This window comes from Laetiporus sulphureus (genome assembly GCF_001632365.1).
Source record: "Laetiporus sulphureus 93-53 unplaced genomic scaffold LAESUscaffold_33, whole genome shotgun sequence".
Lineage (NCBI taxonomy): Eukaryota > Fungi > Basidiomycota > Agaricomycetes > Polyporales > Laetiporaceae > Laetiporus > Laetiporus sulphureus.
In genome coordinates this window covers 6,355-27,247 of record NW_024468542.1, presented here as the reverse complement: position 1 = coordinate 27,247, position 20,893 = coordinate 6,355, and the positions used below count along the sequence as shown (strand labels likewise).

Here is a 20,893-nt window from a genome sequence, read left to right as displayed (position 1 = left end):
GGATTTTTCCAATCCTGATTGAGCATGTGCACGATATCATTTTGATAGAAAATGTTTTTGACAGGGAATTGTTTCATGATCGTGTGAGTTCTAGCCAGCTTAGTAAGGTTGTCCTGCATGTGTCAGAACTTCTTCAGAGATGGTATGCCGATGATGCCAAGCTCCTTTAATGTCCACATTATGAATTTGAGATGGTCTGCAGAGACACGCAGATGTGGCATATTGTCTAACATGTCAAGAAGGAACATCTGCGAAATTGGTAAGAAAATGTTCTGATCATTGACGATGAAAGGCACCACTTCCGTACCACTTTAGATCTATGTGGATATCATGGGTCCATTGGTGACACCTCAGATTCATCATGTACATCTTCTTCATCACTGTCATCAACATCTTCTTCATCTGATAAACCTGTGAGATGTTTCAGCTCAGATATCTGCTTCTCATTTGATAAATGCAGAGGCGTACCCATTGCATCAAATTCTGTGGCTGCATCCATGCCAAGAACATCATCATTTTCTTCATCTGGCTTGAGCAAGTCATCATGCAAATTAGTCGCATCATGAAAAAGCTATGATCTTTGAATCTCACGTAATAGACAAGAATGCTCACTCTCCACATCCTCGCCCACTGAGAATAACATCTCTTCACCCAATGCATCATACATGTGCCCATCGAATTCAAAGACACTCATCAGAGGATCTGAGCCTTCCAGTCTCTCAGTAACCTGATCAGGAAGAAAATGTCCATCGCTGCCATCCAGAGAGTTCAAGTGTGCAGCTCGATGTTCTTGATGTGCTTGCAGATGTGCCTGCCTCTCATTCTCGATTGCTTGCCTGAAAAGTAACTTGGTATTTGTGCTTGAAACCTGATGTCATGAAAGTCCATTTTGCTGAAATATTACATCTTTGTTCACAAACTGCATACAGATATTGCAATGAAGGCAATAATCTGGTAATTCTTCAAATCCTGTTTGAGTCCAACAGTATTCAGATACTTCTTCATGACCCTCTGACAGTGAAGGCTTGTGGTTGTTCGAAAAAGCACTTTTCAGGTTTGGCAAAAAGGTCGTTGTCCTGTAGTCGTTCAAGCACCTCTTTTGTAATCTTCCGATGTTGCTTTAGTCCTTTAGTGAGAATTAGAATGTCGTTGAGGTAGATGATTACATGCCCTTCCCAAATAAGATCTTCTAGAATCTCATTCATCATATGTTGAAAGCTGGCTGGTGCATTGCAAAAACATAACTGTTGCTTCAAATAATCCCTGATGTGTAGTGAATGCTGTTTTTTGTTCATCACCCTTTCAGATGTGAACATTGTTATATCTCCAACAGAGATCCAACTTTGCAAAAATTGAGGCATTACTGAGCTGATCAATTAATTCACTTATTCATGGGATAGAGAAGCAGTTTTTCTTAGTTAATGCATTAATGTTGCAATAATCTTGCACCAGTCTTAATGTACCATATTTTTTCTTAACAAAGAATATGGGCGCTGCAATAGGTGATTTTGACTTGCGAATATAGCCTTTGGCTAGGTTTTCGTCGATCCAAGAATTCAAAGAGTTCCATTCTTTAGGATTCATAGGACATAATTTGCTTGATCATGATAACTCATATTCTTCTTCAAACTTGATAGCATAATCATATGGCTTTTGAGTAGGCATCCTTCCTGATGCCTTTTTGGAGAGACATCACTGTATGAATGTAGATAATCTGGTACTAACCTTTTCTAAGATTCTACTTCGTTAATAACCTGTAATCTGGAGTTGCCAGTGTTTGACTGGTGTACTGCTTCAGTATCATTCAGGTTTTTCTCAGGTTCATTATAGCCACAATCTGCTATTTCTAGGATCATGCGTGCTATTTGTTTGGCTTCAGGATCATCCATTTCAACCCATAAAATGATAGGATTTACTGCATTGCTGTTTTGTCCTTGAAACATTTGGTATGCAGTTGGTTCCTCATTAACCATTCATTGTGCTCATTGTGAGATTTCTTCAGCTTTCTCTCTTACAATGGCTTGTTTTTTTATGAAGCCTCTGGTGGTGACACGTACTCGAGCATCGTGAGTATTTTTATTCTCCAGCTTGTCAGTTGATTTCTGGATTAGGCTGATAAAGATATGACATTCCAATGATCAGGTTTAGTTTTCTGATGTCTGTGACCAATAAACGATGGGTAGAACCATGATCGCCGACTTTCATGTATGCCTTTACATAGTCGATTATATCACAAACTGTAATATTTCACATTTTCTAAGCACTCAGTTATGGTCACAAGACCACTCACATGCATATCTTAAGTGCACATATTGCAGGTACTAACTATTCTGCCTAACAGATAAGATGTCATATCCAAAGACTCAAGGTCTGGTTGCTTATCCTCCAATAGGATAAGCTCCTACAGTACCATAAGAGATGGATCTCCACTACCTGAGAAGGTAGTCTCATAGTTAGCATAGTCATAGTCAGCAGATATACATAGCTGGTTGACCCTGTAGCCACTTGGCAAGGTCCCACGACAGCATCGTATGACTTCGTAGATTAATACTATTGGCTTATCTCAAGATAGCTCTCAGGTAACACTGAGCTTCATCTATCTCTAGAATGTGTGCTGAGTTACTGTTCACATGGATCCACTGTAGATGTGTCCATGGGCCTGGTAAACAGTGTATCAGGGGGTCTGACCTTGCTTGTATATATACTAAGGCCATCTGGGTTTACACCCTCAGACTTATTTACCTTCATCAATACTCGATATACTTGACTGCCTACTGCAACTTCCCCATAAGTCCAGTAAGCCTCTTATAGTCTGCAACCTCCATCACTCTATCTTATCCAACATGAGCAAGTAAGACATTGAACTTCACCTGATATTGGGTCTTCGTGACATTGAGATAAGTCTGCTAACAATGCCTGTAGTGCCCCACACTCAGTGTGTCTGATCGTTCAGCATCCACCTGCATGATAGCAGTGTAATCTCTTCACTTGACATACCATCAGTCACTAACTCTACCATGTAAGCTGCACACTGCTGTGCATTCCAACAGTTGGTATTATCTGCTGACCTCGAAGCAAGACCCCAGATGAGTTCTACCATCTAGCACTCTTACCAGGAACTGACATCATATCTGATGACTTCAAGGAACAAGAACATCAGGTGTACATTCTGCTGATATATAATGTACTGTGGTGATGGTGATGGGTACAATTAATTGGGCAGGATGGACACGATGCTCAGCATAAAGGCATTGGCTGAAGAGAGCAAGAGTGTAATGGTATGTGATGACAATGGTAATGGTTATGCTATTGGACATTGCAGTGCCAATCAAACAGCAATATTGATAAAGCTGTATATCATCCCTCCATTGATCTCCCATGACATGATGTGTCTGTGTGTGTGTTGCACTTTTGCTTTCATCTATTTATCTCCAGCCATGCCAAAAAGTGTAAAGTATGAACTGCACAGCCACTGCCTCTATGCCTACATAAATTGGCCTTTTCATCCACCTCAACAACACATCACTGGAAGTTCTACAGCTGAAGATGTTGCAGATAAGGAGAAGGAAGGGAATGAGATCAGTGATAGTATGTCATGATGCCCATGATGGCCATGGCCATTGACTGCATGCCTACTTATGATATTGTCAAACAGTGGTGTATAAGCACGAGATTGTGGCACTTACACAGCATATGCATTTTTGCTGAAAAGCTGCTCATCTCAACCATTACACACCATTTTTCTACCATTTTGGCTGCAGCAACACTGGTAAACTTGAGGTTTTTTGTTGTTCTAGGGCACATAACCTGGAACACATTTCTAGCGAGCTTGAAAAAGTGCCTCAACAAGAAGCATATGCCAAATGACATTCCATGATTCCTTATGGTAATGGAGGTCCAGTATAGCTGAAAGGACCAGACTACAGTTTGTCGATGACTGGGAATTGCTGCCGATGCGTGCAGTAAGGATGGTGTCACTACATTTCTCAAACATTTATGCATTCTTCTCAAATTCCTGGAGTCACTTTGATGTGCATTTCCATCCTCAACATGGATGACCTTGACAGGATATGCCTTGCACCTGCACTTTTGTATTCTCATGCTTGGCAGGTGAAACAGGGCAAGCTTATGTCGAATGACAGAACCATGTCTCAACTTATGATAGCAGTGTTTGAAAAAGGATTGGTGGAGAGGTGTACCTCACAGGCATAGGTCAGATGGTGCAAAGAAAGGGCAACAAGGATCATGCAGTGAGAATAAGGTGAGCATTTTCACATCAGATCAGAGAGGCAATCAGATTAACATTCCCAGCACAATGTGTGATCATTACTAGGGCTGATGTAAGGTTGGTCTTATGCATGCGATGTAAACCAAATTGAGTCATGTATTGACAAGAGTGAGTATAGCACAAAGTAAAAGAAAGACCAAGACTCTAGCTATGATTGAGCATAGATATATTTTGGTCTACCAGCATCTCTCAGGTGGCTTGCTAGTCCCAAGTGGTGGTGGCGGTGGTGAGCTCATCTATGCCCTTACACTTTCCCCTTCCAGAGTGAGTCACTGGGTTCAAAGGAAGTGGACGTGGAGACAATCCATTGAGCATTGAAACATGATACAGGAGCCAGTGAGAGCGATCCAACTGGCATATGAACCAGCCAGAACGAGTCAAATGAAACAGATATAAAGGTGAGTTGAGAGGTTAATTAGAGTGGATCAACACATCACCAAGCACAAGTGCTCTTTGAGTTCATGCACACACCAGCATGGCTGCAGATGTTGACAGGCCTTCGACGGGGTCAGTGCCATTAGCAAGCTCCCTGCATTTTTAATGCCAACGAATGCTGGTCAGTGACACATGTCGAGCATCTCCTCATCGAGCAGTTCTGGGGAATCTGCCAAGATGGGTGCATGTGACAGGTCAGGCATATTGCGAGAACTCGAGTCAAGGTTGTGGCCCTTGAAGGCTCTGCCCTTCATATAATCAGGATAGCCCTGCTTCAGTTTTCTCAGCTCGTGGAAGTATTGAATTGCCCAGCCCATGAAATATGAGGTCAGGCCATCTGGAATAATGCTGCAAGTGAAAAGGTGACATGCCATATCCTGCGGAGTCAGTGTTAACGAACTGCGCACATTATCTTTGGCCTCTAGGGGTGGCATTTCTAGGCCAAATGGCACCAGGTTAACAACAGTTGGGCAGCTGGCAAGGTCTACGCCTGCTGCATTGATATGATGTGCAAAGTTATTCGTGTCACACAGTAAGTCCGCCACAATGTTCGAGATTGTCTGGGAGAAATTATAATGTGCAGGCATCAGCGTGGCGATCTGATTGATGGCATAGTACACACATAGGTCCTCCTCTACCAGGGCACCTGAATCCGGATTGTGATGCACTCTCCTGAGCCACCAGTTCAGGCGTCGCAAGCACAGGTTTTGCAGGTCATCCACTGTGCCATCCCACTTGAGGCATGGGTCAACCAGCTTGCATGCCTCAATCTTCAAGCCTGGCTTCTTCTTCAGCTACTCCGATTGCTTCACTTCATGGAGAATGAAGCTTTGTGCATCTGACAGTCCCGATTGCCCTGACACTTTTGCTATAGTGTGACCTGGAACCATGAGGATATGACCTCTGCAGCCTTTGCTCCATCCATAGTTGGCATCATCATGCCTACTAAGAATTGCTGGGCCTCTGCCTTTGATGTGGGGGCTTGTATGCTCAAAGGCATAGAGAATTGACAGGTACTGGTCAGTCCCATATCATGTTCCCTATCTTGTGATTTAGACCATGTCATAGACTGTCTCAGCAGCCCTTGGCGATACGTCGGCTCCATAGTATGTATGCGATGAGGTGGTGTCAGTGAATGTACTTGATATGAATGTTGGGGTGGTTCCACACTCCTTCCCCTTCCTCACCGAGCCACTGAGGAAGCAGCATGGGGCATCAGAGGAAGCAATTGCTCATAGGTGAGCCACTCCTCCTTGCTTCGAGTATGTGACTGCTTCGAAATGATCGGCAGTGCTAATGGTAGAAGCAAAATGTAGAAACTGCCTGAACAGCACACAAAGTGCTTCGACGAATGACCACAGTTGAGCATCCACATCAACGTCATCAATAGTGTCATTATACCATCCTGACGCAGTGCCCTTTAGGTATTGCCCAAGAATCTGAAGACGTTCCTTATCAAGATTCGGGCCTCCTAGTCAAGCAAGGCGCATCCATCGAAATAGGGACTTCAGCCATGAGTCAAACACCTCACGGTTGTCCTCACCACCATATTTATCAGATTTTGGTAAGTCTTTAATGTTCTTTAGAACAGTATTTTCAGGCAGCGTGGTCCCCAGCTTCGAATGAACAAGGGTCCATATCATTCGAAGTCCATCCTCCAAGTAACGATTATCAGGCAAGTGCTCTCGACCTGCATGATGTCAGGCATCCACTACTGCCTCACACTTAGAAAAATAGGACGGGCTATGCATTCGCTGGTGAAAGCCATTCTGTGGGTCTGCAAGTGATTGTGAGTCACCATCACTATCCTGACTGCCAGATCCATCATCACTTGGATCAGTACCTCCACCAGGTCCTCCGCCTTGACCTCCTTGACCAGGTTGTTGAGGACCCTGGCCTCCATGGCCTCCATGCCTGCCAGGTTCAGGGTTTCCACCATGGTTGCCACCTCCTGGTCTGCGATTATCTTGAGGCTGACCTCAGTGGTCAGCGTCCTCATCATCCGATGAAAAGTCACCTGAAGGGGGTGGCCCACTCGCGCCCACTTTATCCCTGCCACGCTGTGCATTTCTATTCTGGTGAGCCTCGTAGTGCTGCTGCACTTGCTCTCACAGGTGATCAGCTTCCAGATTTAGGGCTCATCTCAGAAACCCATCTCCGACTTGTTGTGGAGCGGCCTGGTCCTGAGCCTCAAGACCCTCATCATGCATGTGTGGGGGTGCATCATGGCCTGAATGGCCATCAGCATTCTCTGACTCTCTGGTGGGCACCGCTGGTGGGTCACCAGCATAAAGTTCATCATCGAAGTTCAGCAATGGTCTCTGTCACTGATGAGGTATCTCTGATGGTTTTGTTTGTGGCAGGTCAGCCATTGGAAGACCATGTCAGAAGTGAGCAATGAACTCATCGAAGTGCTCAGTGAGTATCCTCACATGTGAGTGCAGTGACTCATAGTTCTTATTCGCAGTCTCAAAGTCATGTTTGGCTCAGGACAGGTAAGACTCCACTTTCATCATGTACTTCTCTGTATGCATGATGTCCCTTTGAAGTACCATCAAATGTCCATGAACCTCTTGAGTATATTTCTTGAGAGTTGACAGCTGATGCTGCTCTTCCGTTCATGGCTCGGATGGCAGTGGGTCTCCAGTCCCCTGTGGTTCAGACTGAGGTTCGACATCACCCTCAGTCTCATGAGGTACGTTTTCGACATTTTCATTCACTGGTCCAGCCACGTCATCATGTTCACTCAATGATGGGCAATTTTCAGGACATGGTGAGCTTGAGAAGTCCTGATGCTGTGGTTCTACCTGAACCAGAGTCTCCATCAGATTGCTGAGAGGCTCCTGAATGGTGACCTCCAATTCATCCTCAACCGATGCATGGCCAGCTGTGCCATGCCTGCTGGATGAGTGAGTCGACACTCTTAAGTTTATATGACTCCAGCGTGAGGGCGGTGCAGAGGTTGTTCTCGTTGTCACAGTATGTCTCAACATTGAGAAAATTGAAAGTTTTATCAAGGGGTTTTTTTTTCAGATTGTGTCTGGCCAATACAGACTTCGTTGCTTTGAGAAAAATGATGGCGAGGGTTTAAAAATGTATAAGGTTGGTCTTACGCACGTGATGTAAACTGAATCAAGTCATGTATTGATAAGAGCGAGTACAGCGCAAAGTAAAAGAAAGACCAAGACTCTAGCTACAGTTGAGCATAGATATATTTTGGTCCACCAGCATCTCCCAGGTGGCTTGCTAGTCCCAAGTGGTGGTGGCAGTGGTGAGCTTGTCTATGCCCTTACAGTTGATGCCAGGGTGTGATATGTTCATTTGAGGGGTAACAGTTTGTTGCCTAGTCAAAGTGGTCCTTTAGAAAGCTAAGAAGTATGGCAGAAAGCAGAGAATGTGCTTCAGAAAGTGAGGCAGAAGCAGAGAACTTGCTCTGGGAGAAGACCCAGAGATGGCTCCCAGATATGATTCTGAGAGGTCTATGCAGACTTGATCTGGCCAGAAATGCAGAGGTATCATGCTTGCACAGTGCACAGAGAGGGACAGTTTAATTCAGCTCTAGCTACCACAAAGGGAGGAAGGGAAGAATTCCTCAAAAACTTCTATTTAGGAGGTCTTTTATCTGACCTGACTAAGTTTGAAGATAAACAAAAACAAATTGGGTAAGATAAATAAAATTGAAAACAAAATTAGAAATAAGTCGCAATTGGAAGAAGGTGAATTGAAGGTATATAGTGCAGGATTGTAGTAGCAGCCCGACCACAGTCCTCACATTGTGTGTAAATAACTTTAGTGAGAGTTTGCTGTGAGCTGTGTTGATCTTAATGTCACCAGCAATGACAATGAAATTGATGCAAAGTAGTATAAAGGTGTGAGGTAGTGGGCCAGTGTGGCTAATAGTTGCTAGGATAGCAAATAATGAAGAGGCAGCCAATATCGGACTTTGTATGTGAAAATAGGGATGTGTGAAAGTGAAATGCTGTTTTTGAAAGAGGCTCCAGGTGAGTGACTGTCAAACTTGATCACAAATGCATTATTAATTGCAGTGAGGCAGAGCAGAGCTGATTTCATGTGAGATGCTAATCCGAGGAAGGTGGAGAAGCTCAGCTAAGTCTGATGTGTGAAGAACTTGGACAAATTATTGAATTGGGACGGATCCAGCTGTCTGGAGCTGGAAAATAGGTCAGATCTGATCACAAATGCAATATTTGTCACAAGAAGTCAGGTCAGACTTGATTGTATATGCATTTCTGATTGAAAACTGTCAAAACACTATTATCTAGCTTAGCTGTATTTGTGAGATAGTGCCTAATAACTGTAGTTAAGACAATAGTAGTGAGCTGGCAGATGAAAGATGTGGGTGCTTGTCAAATTTATCTTTGATGTAGTCAAAAGTAGCCTGCTTTTTGCTTGCCCAATGAAATCAGTTTCCTCCTTTGGTCTTTGTCAGATCAATGAGGGGGTGAGCAATTTCGGAGTAATTGTGAATGAACTTTCGATAAAAGTTGGTGAATTCTAGGAAGGCACGTACTCCCTTAACTGTAGTGAGGAATTTCCATTTGAGAATTCTATTGACTTTTTTGGGATCCATCTGCAATTGTCCTGGATGCAATACCATTCCTGTAATCTTGAATATGCATTTTTCAGCTTGAGGTAGAGGTCATTGTTGACCATCTTTTTGATGACACATTCAAGCTTGTGTTTGAGCTTCTTCTCACTTTTAACCAAAATGAGAATATTGTCTAGGTAGCAAAGTAGCCATCCTTCAACAATTTCTTTTGTGAAAATCTCATTCATCATTTGCTAGAAGCTTGCTGGTGCATTTTACATGGTGTGTAGCATGAGGAGGTGGTGAGAATGCACCTCAGTGAGGATGAGAAATGGTGATCATGATGGTCATTGACAAATGCAAAGATCTATCGGTGGTTATAAGAGGGTACAGGTGGGGCTAAATCTCCAACCATGTAGCTGCCTGTGATGATGGTGGTGATTGAAGGCAAAGAGGGGATGTCATGGATGGACCAACTGAAATATATAATAAAGCAAATGCTATGTTCCTCATGATTGTACACTGCATATCTGCATCCACTATTGCAAGGTTTCTTCTAGATGGTGCAACTTGAAAGTCAGAAAATACTCAGCTTTGAACTAATGGGGGACTTGCCTGAGAATATATGTGCCCAGGACACTATCTGAGGCATTCATCATAGCATGGTCATTGATAACTTTGCCATTCTCGTAAAGCAGGAACTGTGCCATTTTGTCACAGTTTAAAAGTACAGTGACCCACAAAACTGTTGATAAGATTGCTCACTTCGACTTGTATAGTGAATATCTCCTCAACCAATGGGTTAACTACATTGTATAAGGATTCATTGGAAAGCATATTATCATGGCTTTCTAATGCAGGTTTGGTCATATTTTTATCACATTTTGATCCCAAGATATTTACTAATCTTTGAGGGTCACTCTTATCAACAGTTTTGTGGCACACACACAAGTTCTCAGAAAATTGTGATTCTTGATGTGTTGACAGGGTTCTTTGTGAGATTATTGATTGATGTTCATGTTTCAACATGAACAATGTACAAACAGCTGTACACAACTTTTCACACTCAATCAACATCATGCCAAAAGCTGTTGCTACTGAAACTGTCAACCATGTCATCGCTTTGCTTCAGAATGGCAAATCTCTTTGAGAAATTGAAGCTTTGACTGGTCTACACTACTCTACCATCAGTAAACTATGCTCCACACACTGTCTCACCATTTCTAAGGCCAAAGGAGGATGACCTTCCCTTCTTTCTACTGCCAATCTTCGCTATGCTACTCGACTTATTGGGACTGGCAAGGCTACCACATCTCCTGCTGTGGTCAGAGCTCTTGGAGATGTTACTGGGAGGGTTGTCAATGCAGAGACAGTGTGAAGAGGGTTGAATAAGGCAGGAATGAAGGCTGTGGTAAAGTGCAGAAGGCCTTTACTCGCTGCAAGGCATCAAAAGGAGAGGATGGACTTTGCTTTGGCTCACCAATATTGGACTGTGGAGGACTGGAGAAGGGTGGTATGGTCAGATGAGACAAAGATTAACAGGATGGGGTCAGATGGAAGGAAATGGGTGTGGAAGAAGCCAGGGGAGAGCCTCAGTGATAGGTTGGTGGAAGGGACCCAGAAGTTTGGAGGTGGATCCTTGATGATGTGGGGCTGTATGGGCTGGGATGGTGTGGGGTATGTCTGCAAGATTGATGGCAGGATGGATGCAGACCTTTATGTCAGCATTCTGGAGGATGAGCTGCAGAATAGCCTGGAGGATTAGGGCAAAACTGTGGAGGATGTGGTGTTTCAGCAAGACAATGACCCCAAGCACACCAGCAAAAAGGCCAAGGATTGGTTCAAAGACCATGATTTCAACACTATGATATGGTCCTCTCAATCCCCAAATCTCAATCCCATAGAGCATCTGTGGGGTGATCTCAAAAGGAAGCTTGCAGAGTATCAGGAGCCACCAAAGGGAATTACTGAGTTGTGGGAAAGGGTGGAGAAGGAATGGGAGGCTATTGGGAAGGAAGTGTGTCAGAATCTGATTGAAAGTATGCCAAGGAGGGTGCATGCAGTGGTGAAGGCAAAGGGAGGCTATACCAAGTACTGAAAGTACAAGTTTTGTAGAACCTGGATATGTGCCACAAAACTCTTGATAAGAGTGACCCTCAAAGATTAGTAAATATCTTGGGATCAAAATATGGTAAAAATATGATAAAGACTGTATTAGAAAGCCATGATAAAATGCTTTCCAATGAATTCTTATACAATGTAGTTGACCCATTGGTTGAGGAGATATTTACTATACAAGTCGAAGTGAGCAATCTTATCAACAGTTTTGTGGGTCACTGTATCAATCACATGTCAATTTTGCAGAATGTACTGCATATATAGTCAGATCTAGTGCTAAGCTTAAGCTTAGCATTATTGGCCTTTTGGCATAGCAGCATATTGCACCATAAGACCTGGTTCATAAAACAAGGGTTCACTCTATGACACATTTGCTTAACAAACATCCAGCTCCATAGCTCTTTTCGAGTTTTCAGGGTCAAGTGTTATTCTTGTGGCATTCTTTTGAAAGACAAAAGCTGGGAAGCCTCCAGAAGGGTCTATAAAAGCAAATTCCTGGTCATCCACTACAGTGAATTTGAGTAGTATTATATAGTATATGGTTTAGACATAACTGTGTGATCCTTCTGTGAAGCAGTGCAGTCTTACTATCAGCTTCAACTTTGACTGCTTCCATCAGAGGGCCCATTCAAGAGGTGTTATGATTATATTGAAAATATAATGCTGATAACGTGTACTGTCCATGATTGAGAAACCTGCAAGCTTATTCATTGTCACTTGAACTCATCTAAGAAATGAATGTGGTGTGCACATGCCAATCTATGCACATTTAATTTCAGAGTTGAGCATAACAAGTCCAGATGGGTAAATGTCCACAAGTTGCCATTAGGTTGTGCAAGGTGAAAGTCCTGCATCACCAGTGTGCCACCTAGGGGCTTTTGAAATTCTGAGAGAGGCACTTGTGTGTGCAAATGTGATTTGAAAATTGAGCCACAGTAATGCTCTCGTGGTTGGCCCACATCCTTTACACAGTAGAATTCTGATTGTAGTATATCACAGAAGATCAAAACTTGATGCTTTTATCATCTGTACTGCAAACAAGCCTTTCTATATGCTCTGTATGACACATGAATAAGTAGTCCACAAAGCCATAGCCAGTGGCTGGTCAAATAGGGTATTGTGCACTTTAGAGTGGTGACTCAGTGATACCTGAAAGTCTCAACTGTTGAGCATCTGAACAGGTCTGAACAGCCTTTATCACTCATTTTACCATGGATGAGGATAATACCACTCCAAACAATGATTGAGCAGAAGAGATGAGTGTGAACTTATGCTGCATGTGCAGGTGAATCTCTCAATCTTCAAGGCCTCATGTACCACTGAACTTTAACATTTTGTTGCTGATGATAGCATGATGGTCTCAGAGCAACTCTGAACTAAGCACTTGAGCATCGAAATATTTGCTCCTTGAAGCTATGTGATGCTCAAATGGCAGTGTCTCACTTCAGCAAATGAGATACATTTTTGAGAAGGAGGAAGGTCAATATTAGGCATCAATCCTATAGACAAAACACAGGGAGTGTCCATACACTGCATGGACTATCCTGCTGTGTCATCTGAATGAGCAAATCATGGATGCTGTAGCACTTTCTCTATGCTCACTTGATGCTCTGACTCAATCTTGAGCATAGAGTGAAGAAGTGCAAAACATTACTCCACCTCTGCCCACATGTGTGTCTCTCTGAATCCTTTCATGCAATCTTCTAGTTGGCAAGCCCATTCAGCATCAGTAGCCTCACATGAGATATCTGTTCAATTTCACTCAATCAGCCAGCACATTCACACCCAGAGCAAAGGCCCCAATTATAAATGCACATATGCTTCTGAGCCATTCATGTGACTTCTGATAGCTCTGCCATCCCAGTGACACCTCACTGCATAGCATTACCATCAATGCCCAATAGTGCATCATTTGGAGATGCAAGTAAAACAGATGCACTTTAAAGATCAATTTGTACATCTAAACATGTCAGGTCAGCATATGTGATCTAGGAACAGTAACGGTGTCAATTAGCTCACCGTATATGCAAATGACCAGATATTGCTCACTCATGGAAGTGAGGGGTGAACTGACCAGATGACACATTTAAATGTGATCCCAGCACATTGGTGATGAGAGGGGATGTGTTTGGCCTAGCATACATGACAAGGTAAGGACAGTTGCATAGTATGCTGAGATTGACTCACCACCCAGCAAAGATCTCAACTGCATGACCATGCATGATATAGTACCAGTGTGCTGAAGGCAGCTGCTCAACAGCTGCTATAGGCCTGGCCTCATCATGGTTGTGCTCAAACTGGTTCTCACTCAGCATTGACATAATGACAGTCAGCATACTCAGCCTCATGAGCACATGCATTGTTGCTGCTTGACTCTACTGCCACTAGAATGAAAGCATTGCATGTGATAGAAAAGATTGTGTTGATACTGGAGGATCAGTTATGATCATGGAGTATCAAAGATATGGTGTTGCCACTGATGTAGTCATGGTGGCACATGCTGCATTCAGCTGCATTATCAATGTGAGCAGTGCTCAAAGTCATCAAAAAGTATGAAACTCACTGGCATGCTGTTCAGCTATAAGATGTAGCACTTCCATCATCATCTCCAATGAGACCATGGTAGCTTCATTACTGTTATGCCTCAGATGGTTTTGCTCAACATGATTTTTGCCATTGTGATTGTCATTTGACTTTGACGTTGTTGGGAGAAAGCAAGTGAGGATATAGGGAGGATATGATCTATGGTATGCCACTGAAGTTCTTATTTTCGATGACCTACTTTAATAGCCTATCAGGTCACTCACGAGTGCAAATTATTCATTGGCTCATGCCTCATGCTGTTTCTTTTCAATTGGTGGCCACTATTCAGATGTCATCACCAGCATTCAGAACTCCATTTGATTGGCTTGAGATTGCAAAGATAAAAGAGCAGCTACACTATGGTGATGTATTGTGGTGCATGCGTAATGTATTATTCTCCTCTCCTTCAGCTTGCTTGTGCTCACATGAATCTCCTTCTCAGATTTGACAGCATTCCCACTCGATGTTGAACAACAAATGAGAAGTGCAACTTGCTTAAGAAGAAGTATGGCAGCTATCTTAAGAGTCAGAAGATCAGAATCTACGGAAGTTCTGGGTGCAGCTGAACCGTGAGTGGTTTCAATGCTTCTCTAAGTGCAAGAAAGTTATTTGGGGAGATGCTAGAGTTAACTAGTGAACAGGATGCACAGTAAAGCATGGCAATTGAGCATTGTAAAATTGTAAGCACTGCTGTCTACATCACAATGTTTACCTTAGCTGACATGCACACATTGCATACAGCAGCTACACTCCTGGTTTCGAAACAGATCTGCCAAGGCTCAGTATTATGATGGAGGAGACTTTTCTATTAAGTTTAATGTGGGCCCCAGTGGTGCAACAAAGCTGACTGGTCAATGTTGACTTAAGCTTGTGAAACTCTACTCTCAGAAGTACTATGACATGAAGGTCTGACCTGCTGTCAAGAAGGCCATTGCAGAGCAATTACTCAGGCCAAAGCAGACACTCACTGTCATCAAGTCACTGATAGACAAATCATTTGCTGAAGGAGATGACAGCATCAAAGCTGAGATTCAAGCCAAATTTGAAGTGCAGCTTGATATTTGTAATGAGGATGGTGAAGGATTAAGGGTTATGCCCATGCCTGCAGCATGGAACAGTAAGTTTTGTACTGTTCTCAATTTCACTTCTAATTCTCATATCCAGGATGCTCAAGTTCATTCCATCCATGGTGAGGAAGCCTATTGGAGAACTCACACAGAAGACCAGATAGTCTTCCAGCATTATCAGTGGTAAAAGCCTTACCCTGAGGACGATGGCAATATCAGAACATTTTTGTATGTTCTTTATGAAATGTGCACTGATATATAATGCTCAGTTACCATCACGGAAAACATCCATCAGCCACCACTTTAGAGACATCCAATCTGACTTTAAGAATTGGATTATCAAACCTTATATCAAGTTTCTCAATGTAGTTTACCATGAATACATGTTCACCTGCTGTCAAACACTCTGACATGAGAAGTTGATTATCTACAGCCACTGAGGTTTGAGCAAGCTTTGCATTGCAAGCATCAGCTGACAATCTAGATGAGAAGGAGGACATCCAGAGTGAGCTGAATGATGATCGCCTCTCTCAGCTCAATGAAGCTGACCTACAGCAGGTCCTGGATGTTATGGAACTTGACATGGACACTGCCCCTATGTCAGATGAAGCTGACATCCATGAGTTAACAGCAAATGATGGCATCACTCAGCTCGAGAAGTCTTCAGCCTTGTCGGACAATGAGACCACTGCTTCTGTGAACCTTGTAACTTCACTTCAGCTGATGAAAGGGTTGGACCATATGATGTTCTCAGCAGAGTGCTCCAATTCAGTTTCCTCTATTGCTCAAGTTGACATGCCTCTGTTGCATCCAATGCACTGGGTCTTGACAAGGGCATGCCTTCTTATCTGTTCATGATGGTGTCCTCAGCCATGCCAATAAGCCAATCACACTGTTTCTGCACAACTTCCTTTTGCTGCCACATGCTTATCCTACTATTGAGCAGGTCCAAGCCTAACATGTGTGCTACTGGACTTAACAGTCTTTGGCACCATGGACATCAGCAGATCACAGTGGGATGCTTTTTGAGATGACAAATGTAGATCTTGACAATACATATGACCTCAACTTCAATTTTGACTTCACAAACTTCTTACATGCTGAGATACTGCACATGTCCCTATTTCTGCCTCTGATGGTTGCAACCTCAGCTATTAACAATGCCTCACTCATACAGACATCAACCACTCCAGGCTTTTTTGCAGGCTTCAGTGCAGTCTCATTGTCTGCAAATCTTCTGCCACCATCGCTCCCACCCTTGTCAGTATCAAACCTTCCAGCTGCTGCATCTTTAGTGCTGCATATTTCAACTTCCACCTCAGAGTCTCAGATGGACATTTTCATCAGCCTTGATGTGACTGCATCTTCTGTGCAGGTGTCATGCAAGCAACAGCTTGATGCTGCTATCCTCATGGTGTCTCCTCTGTGACTGCCAATCATCCTCACACTGACTCTGATGCTCCCAGCTGTTCAAAAAAGAAGTCAGCACAACTGGACACCATGTCACTTTGAAAGCAGTGAGAATTGGCTCTGAGTAGAGCTAAGCAGGTAGAGGGAGAGAAAAACCAGCACATAATTGAGAAGGAGAGTGGAACAACTGAAGTTGGCCAGAAATGTCAAGCTGCAGCTCAAACAGCTAAGCATAGAGGCAGGAGAAATAAGAAGGTGAAGGTGTAGTATATGGGCTTAGGTTGTGGGTGCTCTTGTTCATGAGTATTTTGTCTGTTCTTCAATGAACATTTGTCATCAATCCACTTTGTCTTGATAAGCTATAATTTTCATGAAATGTGATTATCTATCAGGGCATTGGCCCATGTATTCTTGGTATTGATAGTCATCAATTAGCTTTTGCATTAAATTCTGTCTTTGCATGTTCAGTTTGTTTAGAAAGATTGGCATAGTCAGTGTTACGAAACGTACCGTCGCTCATGGTCACGTGATCCCCATGAACAAGCGCCTAGAGGAGACGCCCAATCACGGTCAGGTGATATCAGTCACTATGTGACCAAGGACAGCTTCTAGTCACTGTGTGACCGAGGACAGCTTCTCGGGTTCTCAAACTCTAACCCCAGGATCTGCGATCCAGGACTTTGGTTCTCATTTCATATTTCAGGTATTTCACCTACGCTTTTCTTAGCTCGCCAATTACCTGGCTCGTAGCAGCTAAGCTCCGGTGTGTTTCACCTATCTTTATCACTGAGGCAGTGTAGAGGACCCCTTGTACTAGTACCCCAGACTATAGGTCTGCAACTATATAAAGGGGCGGAGCAGCAGTGGGAAGACTAACCTCTTCCACCTGTGACTCTGAACGTTCTCAGTTCTAGAACCCTCGTGCAATCGTACTCGCTCTCAAGAGGTAGTAAGCTCGTACGCTTGCTAGAGTCAGAACAGCGAACCTAGTAACCTGCGGGTGAACGAGCAGTAGCTGTAGCGGCCAAGGCCTAGCAAGGGTAGAGTGAGGACCTCACTGCTATATCGTCTACTAGGCTTGACCACACTATAAACCCTGTTAATAGTCTGCCTGACTATTGGAGACGTCAGGTATATTTGGTATCTGAGTCTCTGTCCACGCTGTGGACTAGTACGTGTGAGAAAGCACACGTGGTTCTGAACGTTCTAGCAGGGAACGCTTCATAACATTTGGAAGAGGTTTTTCTATAGGTCAACCTATTTAGGTTTAGAACCACTTACAAGAAGTGGGGTCTACTTGGACGCTACAGGAGAATCAAGACCTGTGAGGTCACTTCCACGGACCTGTGTGGGTCAATCAAATCTGTGTGTCTATCGAACTCAAGCACTAGCGGTTACCCGTGTGGTAATCCAGAAGAGAAGCCCTCATCTGAGGCACACGTTGAAGACGTGCTAAAGCCCCTCCCAGGGAAGGCAATTCAGAATCAAGAAGATTCAAGGAACTAGCGGTAGTCCGTGTGACTATCCAGAAGAATTCTGTGTGGAGACGCGGACCGGTGCAGTCGACGAACAATTGGTTAAGGGCCACCAAGAAAAGGCAAGATGTCATATCGGGAGAATCCAGGATACGAATCAGACTCCGGAGATGAGCCGGTAGGCTATCAAGGAGACAAAGGATATATGACGCCGTTGTCATGGAACGATGCAACCAACGAAGAATTAGATTGGTTTGCCGATGTCAGGAATACGCGAGCCATTGCATTGCGAAGACGACAACGGCTGGGGAACCTTACAACCCCAGAAGAACAACAAGAGCTCCGAGAGCTCGAACATGACGTTGAAGAAATTCAACGCGTAATCAATAATAGGAAGGACATTGCAAAGGATTTCGAGGACGAATTCCTAACGCATACGGACCTTCCTAGAGGAGAAGTAATACAAGTCGATCCAAGGCCAGAAGACGCCGAAGGATCAAACAAGGATAAAGGACGGGAGGAATGGAATCCTCTCGGCATCAATCCAAGTTTATTAAGGAGCGGCGACTCCAGCGTTACGCCAACATCCAAGAAACCCTACGATGGGTTAGGATTATGGAAAGGAGTCAGGACGACACCTTTAACTAGGACAGCCTCGGAAGGAGGAAGGCCAGTAACGCCACTCGGAGTACCAATAAGGCCACAGTCGGCCATGGCACAAGCAGGTAGTTTGGGAACTACTGGTCAAAATCCCATCAAAGCACGGTACGATCCAGCAAATGGACCACCAGTGCATCCAGGACCGACGTGTCTAGAATTCCAGTGGCAGGAATATCTCCTGGAAATGAATCTCTACGCGCTGTATAATTCTGCACAACCAGAATCGGAAAAGGAGGAATTACAGCTAGGCTGGAGAACGACATCTCCAGGCAAACATCCACATATACGACGATGACTATAGTCAGATCACATTCATCCTATCCCACTTCGAACCTGGTTCGGCAGCAGCAAAATGGGTCGAATCATGGGAAGCAGCGATGATCGCATCAACAGGAAGATCGGATGATCTAGGACTTTATCGCGACTTTCGAATGACACTCCAAGAAAAGTATGGAGGAGTCGCAACCAAGGACCAAGCATGGCAAACGCTACTCGACAATCAGTGTAGGCAGAAGAAAGGAAAGGTCGACGATTACATCGGGAATCTCGACATTCTATTCCGCTATGCTGAAATCGATGACGACTACACCAAGCTTGTCCATTTCAAGCGAGGCTTGGAATCGAAGTTAGCAGAAAAAGTCTTCCTTACCTCGAATCCTCCAACCACGTATAAGGATGCTTGTGATGTGGCAAGACAAGTCAATGATCTTCGAACCGTCCATAAGGGAAGAAGCAATATCTTCGACTTCATCACACATGCGAATCAGGGCGATTCAATAAATGAAGAAGATTCGATGGATATAGACGATCCCAATGCAATGGACGTCGACAGGGCACGACGAATACGACAAGTACGGAACCTTCCAGTCAAGAAACGCCTATGCTATAGGTGCAGGAAGCCAGGGCATGAGATGGACCAATGTCCCGCAAAGGAGCCAAACATTGATCGAACCCTGCCCGTACAGGCCGTATCAAAGAAGAAGCAGAAGAAGACTTCTTCAATTAAGAAGAACGATGCACACGCATCTACCGGATCAAAAGAATCCCCAAAAGATCCGTCAATCACGAAGAAGATGCGAAAGCAGATTGAGCAACTGGTAACGAAGTTGGTCAATACGAAGCTTGTCAAGCTTCTTCTCGGAGGTGACAATCGAGACCACCATGTCAATCAGAAGAAGAAGGAAGCCGAAGAAGACGATGACGAACCTATGGATATCGATCGAATGTCTGAACATATTCTTGGCATGAATACCATTCGAATTGGCGCCATACGTACTCATTCATCACATCACGATCAGACAGCCTTCCCTACGTCAATATGGAAGGAAGTACTGATGTCATCGCTCGATCTCAGTCAAAAAGAATGGCGTGGTATCAAGGCCATCGTCCAAAGGAAATTTGACAAGAGACGGCAAGAAGACGACGATGAAAGTACTTCATCATCTACATCTTCCTCTTCAGTAGACAGCACGCCCCGACGACATATGGAGACATGTCCTAACCAGAAAGGCAAACAGAAGAAGACCAAGCAGCGGCAGTCGACCAAGTCTGACCAGCAGTCTTCACCTTCCATTAACCAATGGATCAATCAGCCATTCAAAGGGACTCGCGAAGATTCTCGCCATTCACATCCTGGACAAGGGCAGTTCTCTGGTCGATGCTGGAACTGCAATCATATTGGACATCACGCATTTGAATGTCCAAAGCCACCTCGGGCGAACGATACTTCTGAATACAGTAACCAATCAAGGGCGCGACCACTGCGCAAGAATGACCGATGGAATGCAGGACGAATCCCCGATTCGTTATCACCCAAGCATCCCAAGGCAGCCTACGCACGCAACTCCAGTATCGATTCTTCGAATCCAAGCACTGGTAGCAATGCGAAGCAAGGAACTCATCCGAGTCCCTCAAGCCCTCCAGCGTATCGCAGTGGACGTACCGTCGAGTTGTTCAACAGTGATTCTGAATCATCAAGCGCCAATCAGACTTCTTGGGCTGATCAAGTCGAAAAGCGATACTTGTCTTTGGGCAGTCCTGCACCAGAACAGTCAAGCATCGGCACGAATGATCAATCCTCCACTGAATCACACGACAGCTCCACGCATACTGTTTCAAGAATACTTCCTTCCTCGAAGCGGAAGCGCAGAAGAAGAAGAAAGGATCTTATGGTTTAATTGCCAAAGGGTCTTGGCGGTTGGAGAGGGAAGCTTGTGTTACGAAACGTACCGTCGCTCATGGTCACGTGATCCCCATGAACAAGCGCCTAGAGGAGACGCCCAATCACGGTCAGGTGATATCAGTCACT

At 44.1% G+C, this 20,893-nt stretch overlaps 5 protein-coding genes across 5 annotated transcripts; 4 read left to right on the top strand and 1 right to left on the bottom strand.

The window, feature by feature from the left end:
* Positions 1–4,845: 4,845 nt before the first annotated feature.
* On the bottom strand, positions 4,846–5,723 carry LAESUDRAFT_715599 (uncharacterized protein; the record flags this gene model as incomplete). Its single annotated transcript, XM_040907163.1, has 3 exons — positions 4,846–5,100; positions 5,131–5,517; positions 5,604–5,723. The coding sequence occupies 3 exons, from the start codon at positions 5,721–5,723 to the stop codon at positions 4,846–4,848; spliced, it is 762 nt and encodes a 253-aa protein (XP_040761993.1).
* A 207-nt stretch (positions 5,724–5,930) lies between these two features.
* Positions 5,931–7,632, top strand: LAESUDRAFT_715598 (uncharacterized protein; the record flags this gene model as incomplete). Its single annotated transcript, XM_040907162.1, has 11 exons — positions 5,931–5,985; positions 6,148–6,287; positions 6,310–6,384; positions 6,453–6,512; positions 6,543–6,708; positions 6,838–6,998; positions 7,087–7,157; positions 7,191–7,218; positions 7,317–7,418; positions 7,491–7,496; positions 7,552–7,632. 11 exons carry the CDS (start codon positions 5,931–5,933, stop codon positions 7,630–7,632), a joined length of 945 nt encoding a protein of 314 aa, XP_040761992.1.
* A 6,997-nt stretch (positions 7,633–14,629) lies between these two features.
* LAESUDRAFT_715597 (uncharacterized protein) lies at positions 14,630–15,227 on the top strand (the record flags this gene model as incomplete). Its single annotated transcript, XM_040907161.1, has 4 exons — positions 14,630–14,653; positions 14,715–14,823; positions 14,911–15,090; positions 15,148–15,227. 4 exons carry the CDS (start codon positions 14,630–14,632, stop codon positions 15,225–15,227), a joined length of 393 nt encoding a protein of 130 aa, XP_040761991.1.
* A 2,825-nt stretch (positions 15,228–18,052) lies between these two features.
* Positions 18,053–18,880, top strand: LAESUDRAFT_761118 (uncharacterized protein; the record flags this gene model as incomplete). The annotated part of the gene is made up of 1 exon (XM_040912865.1): positions 18,053–18,880. One exon carries the CDS (start codon positions 18,053–18,055, stop codon positions 18,878–18,880), a length of 828 nt encoding a protein of 275 aa, XP_040761990.1.
* A 136-nt stretch (positions 18,881–19,016) lies between these two features.
* Positions 19,017–20,762, top strand: LAESUDRAFT_761117 (uncharacterized protein; the record flags this gene model as incomplete). Its single annotated transcript, XM_040912864.1, has 1 exon — positions 19,017–20,762. The coding sequence occupies one exon, from the start codon at positions 19,017–19,019 to the stop codon at positions 20,760–20,762; it is 1,746 nt and encodes a 581-aa protein (XP_040761989.1).
* Between the last annotated feature and the right edge of the window lie 131 nt (positions 20,763–20,893).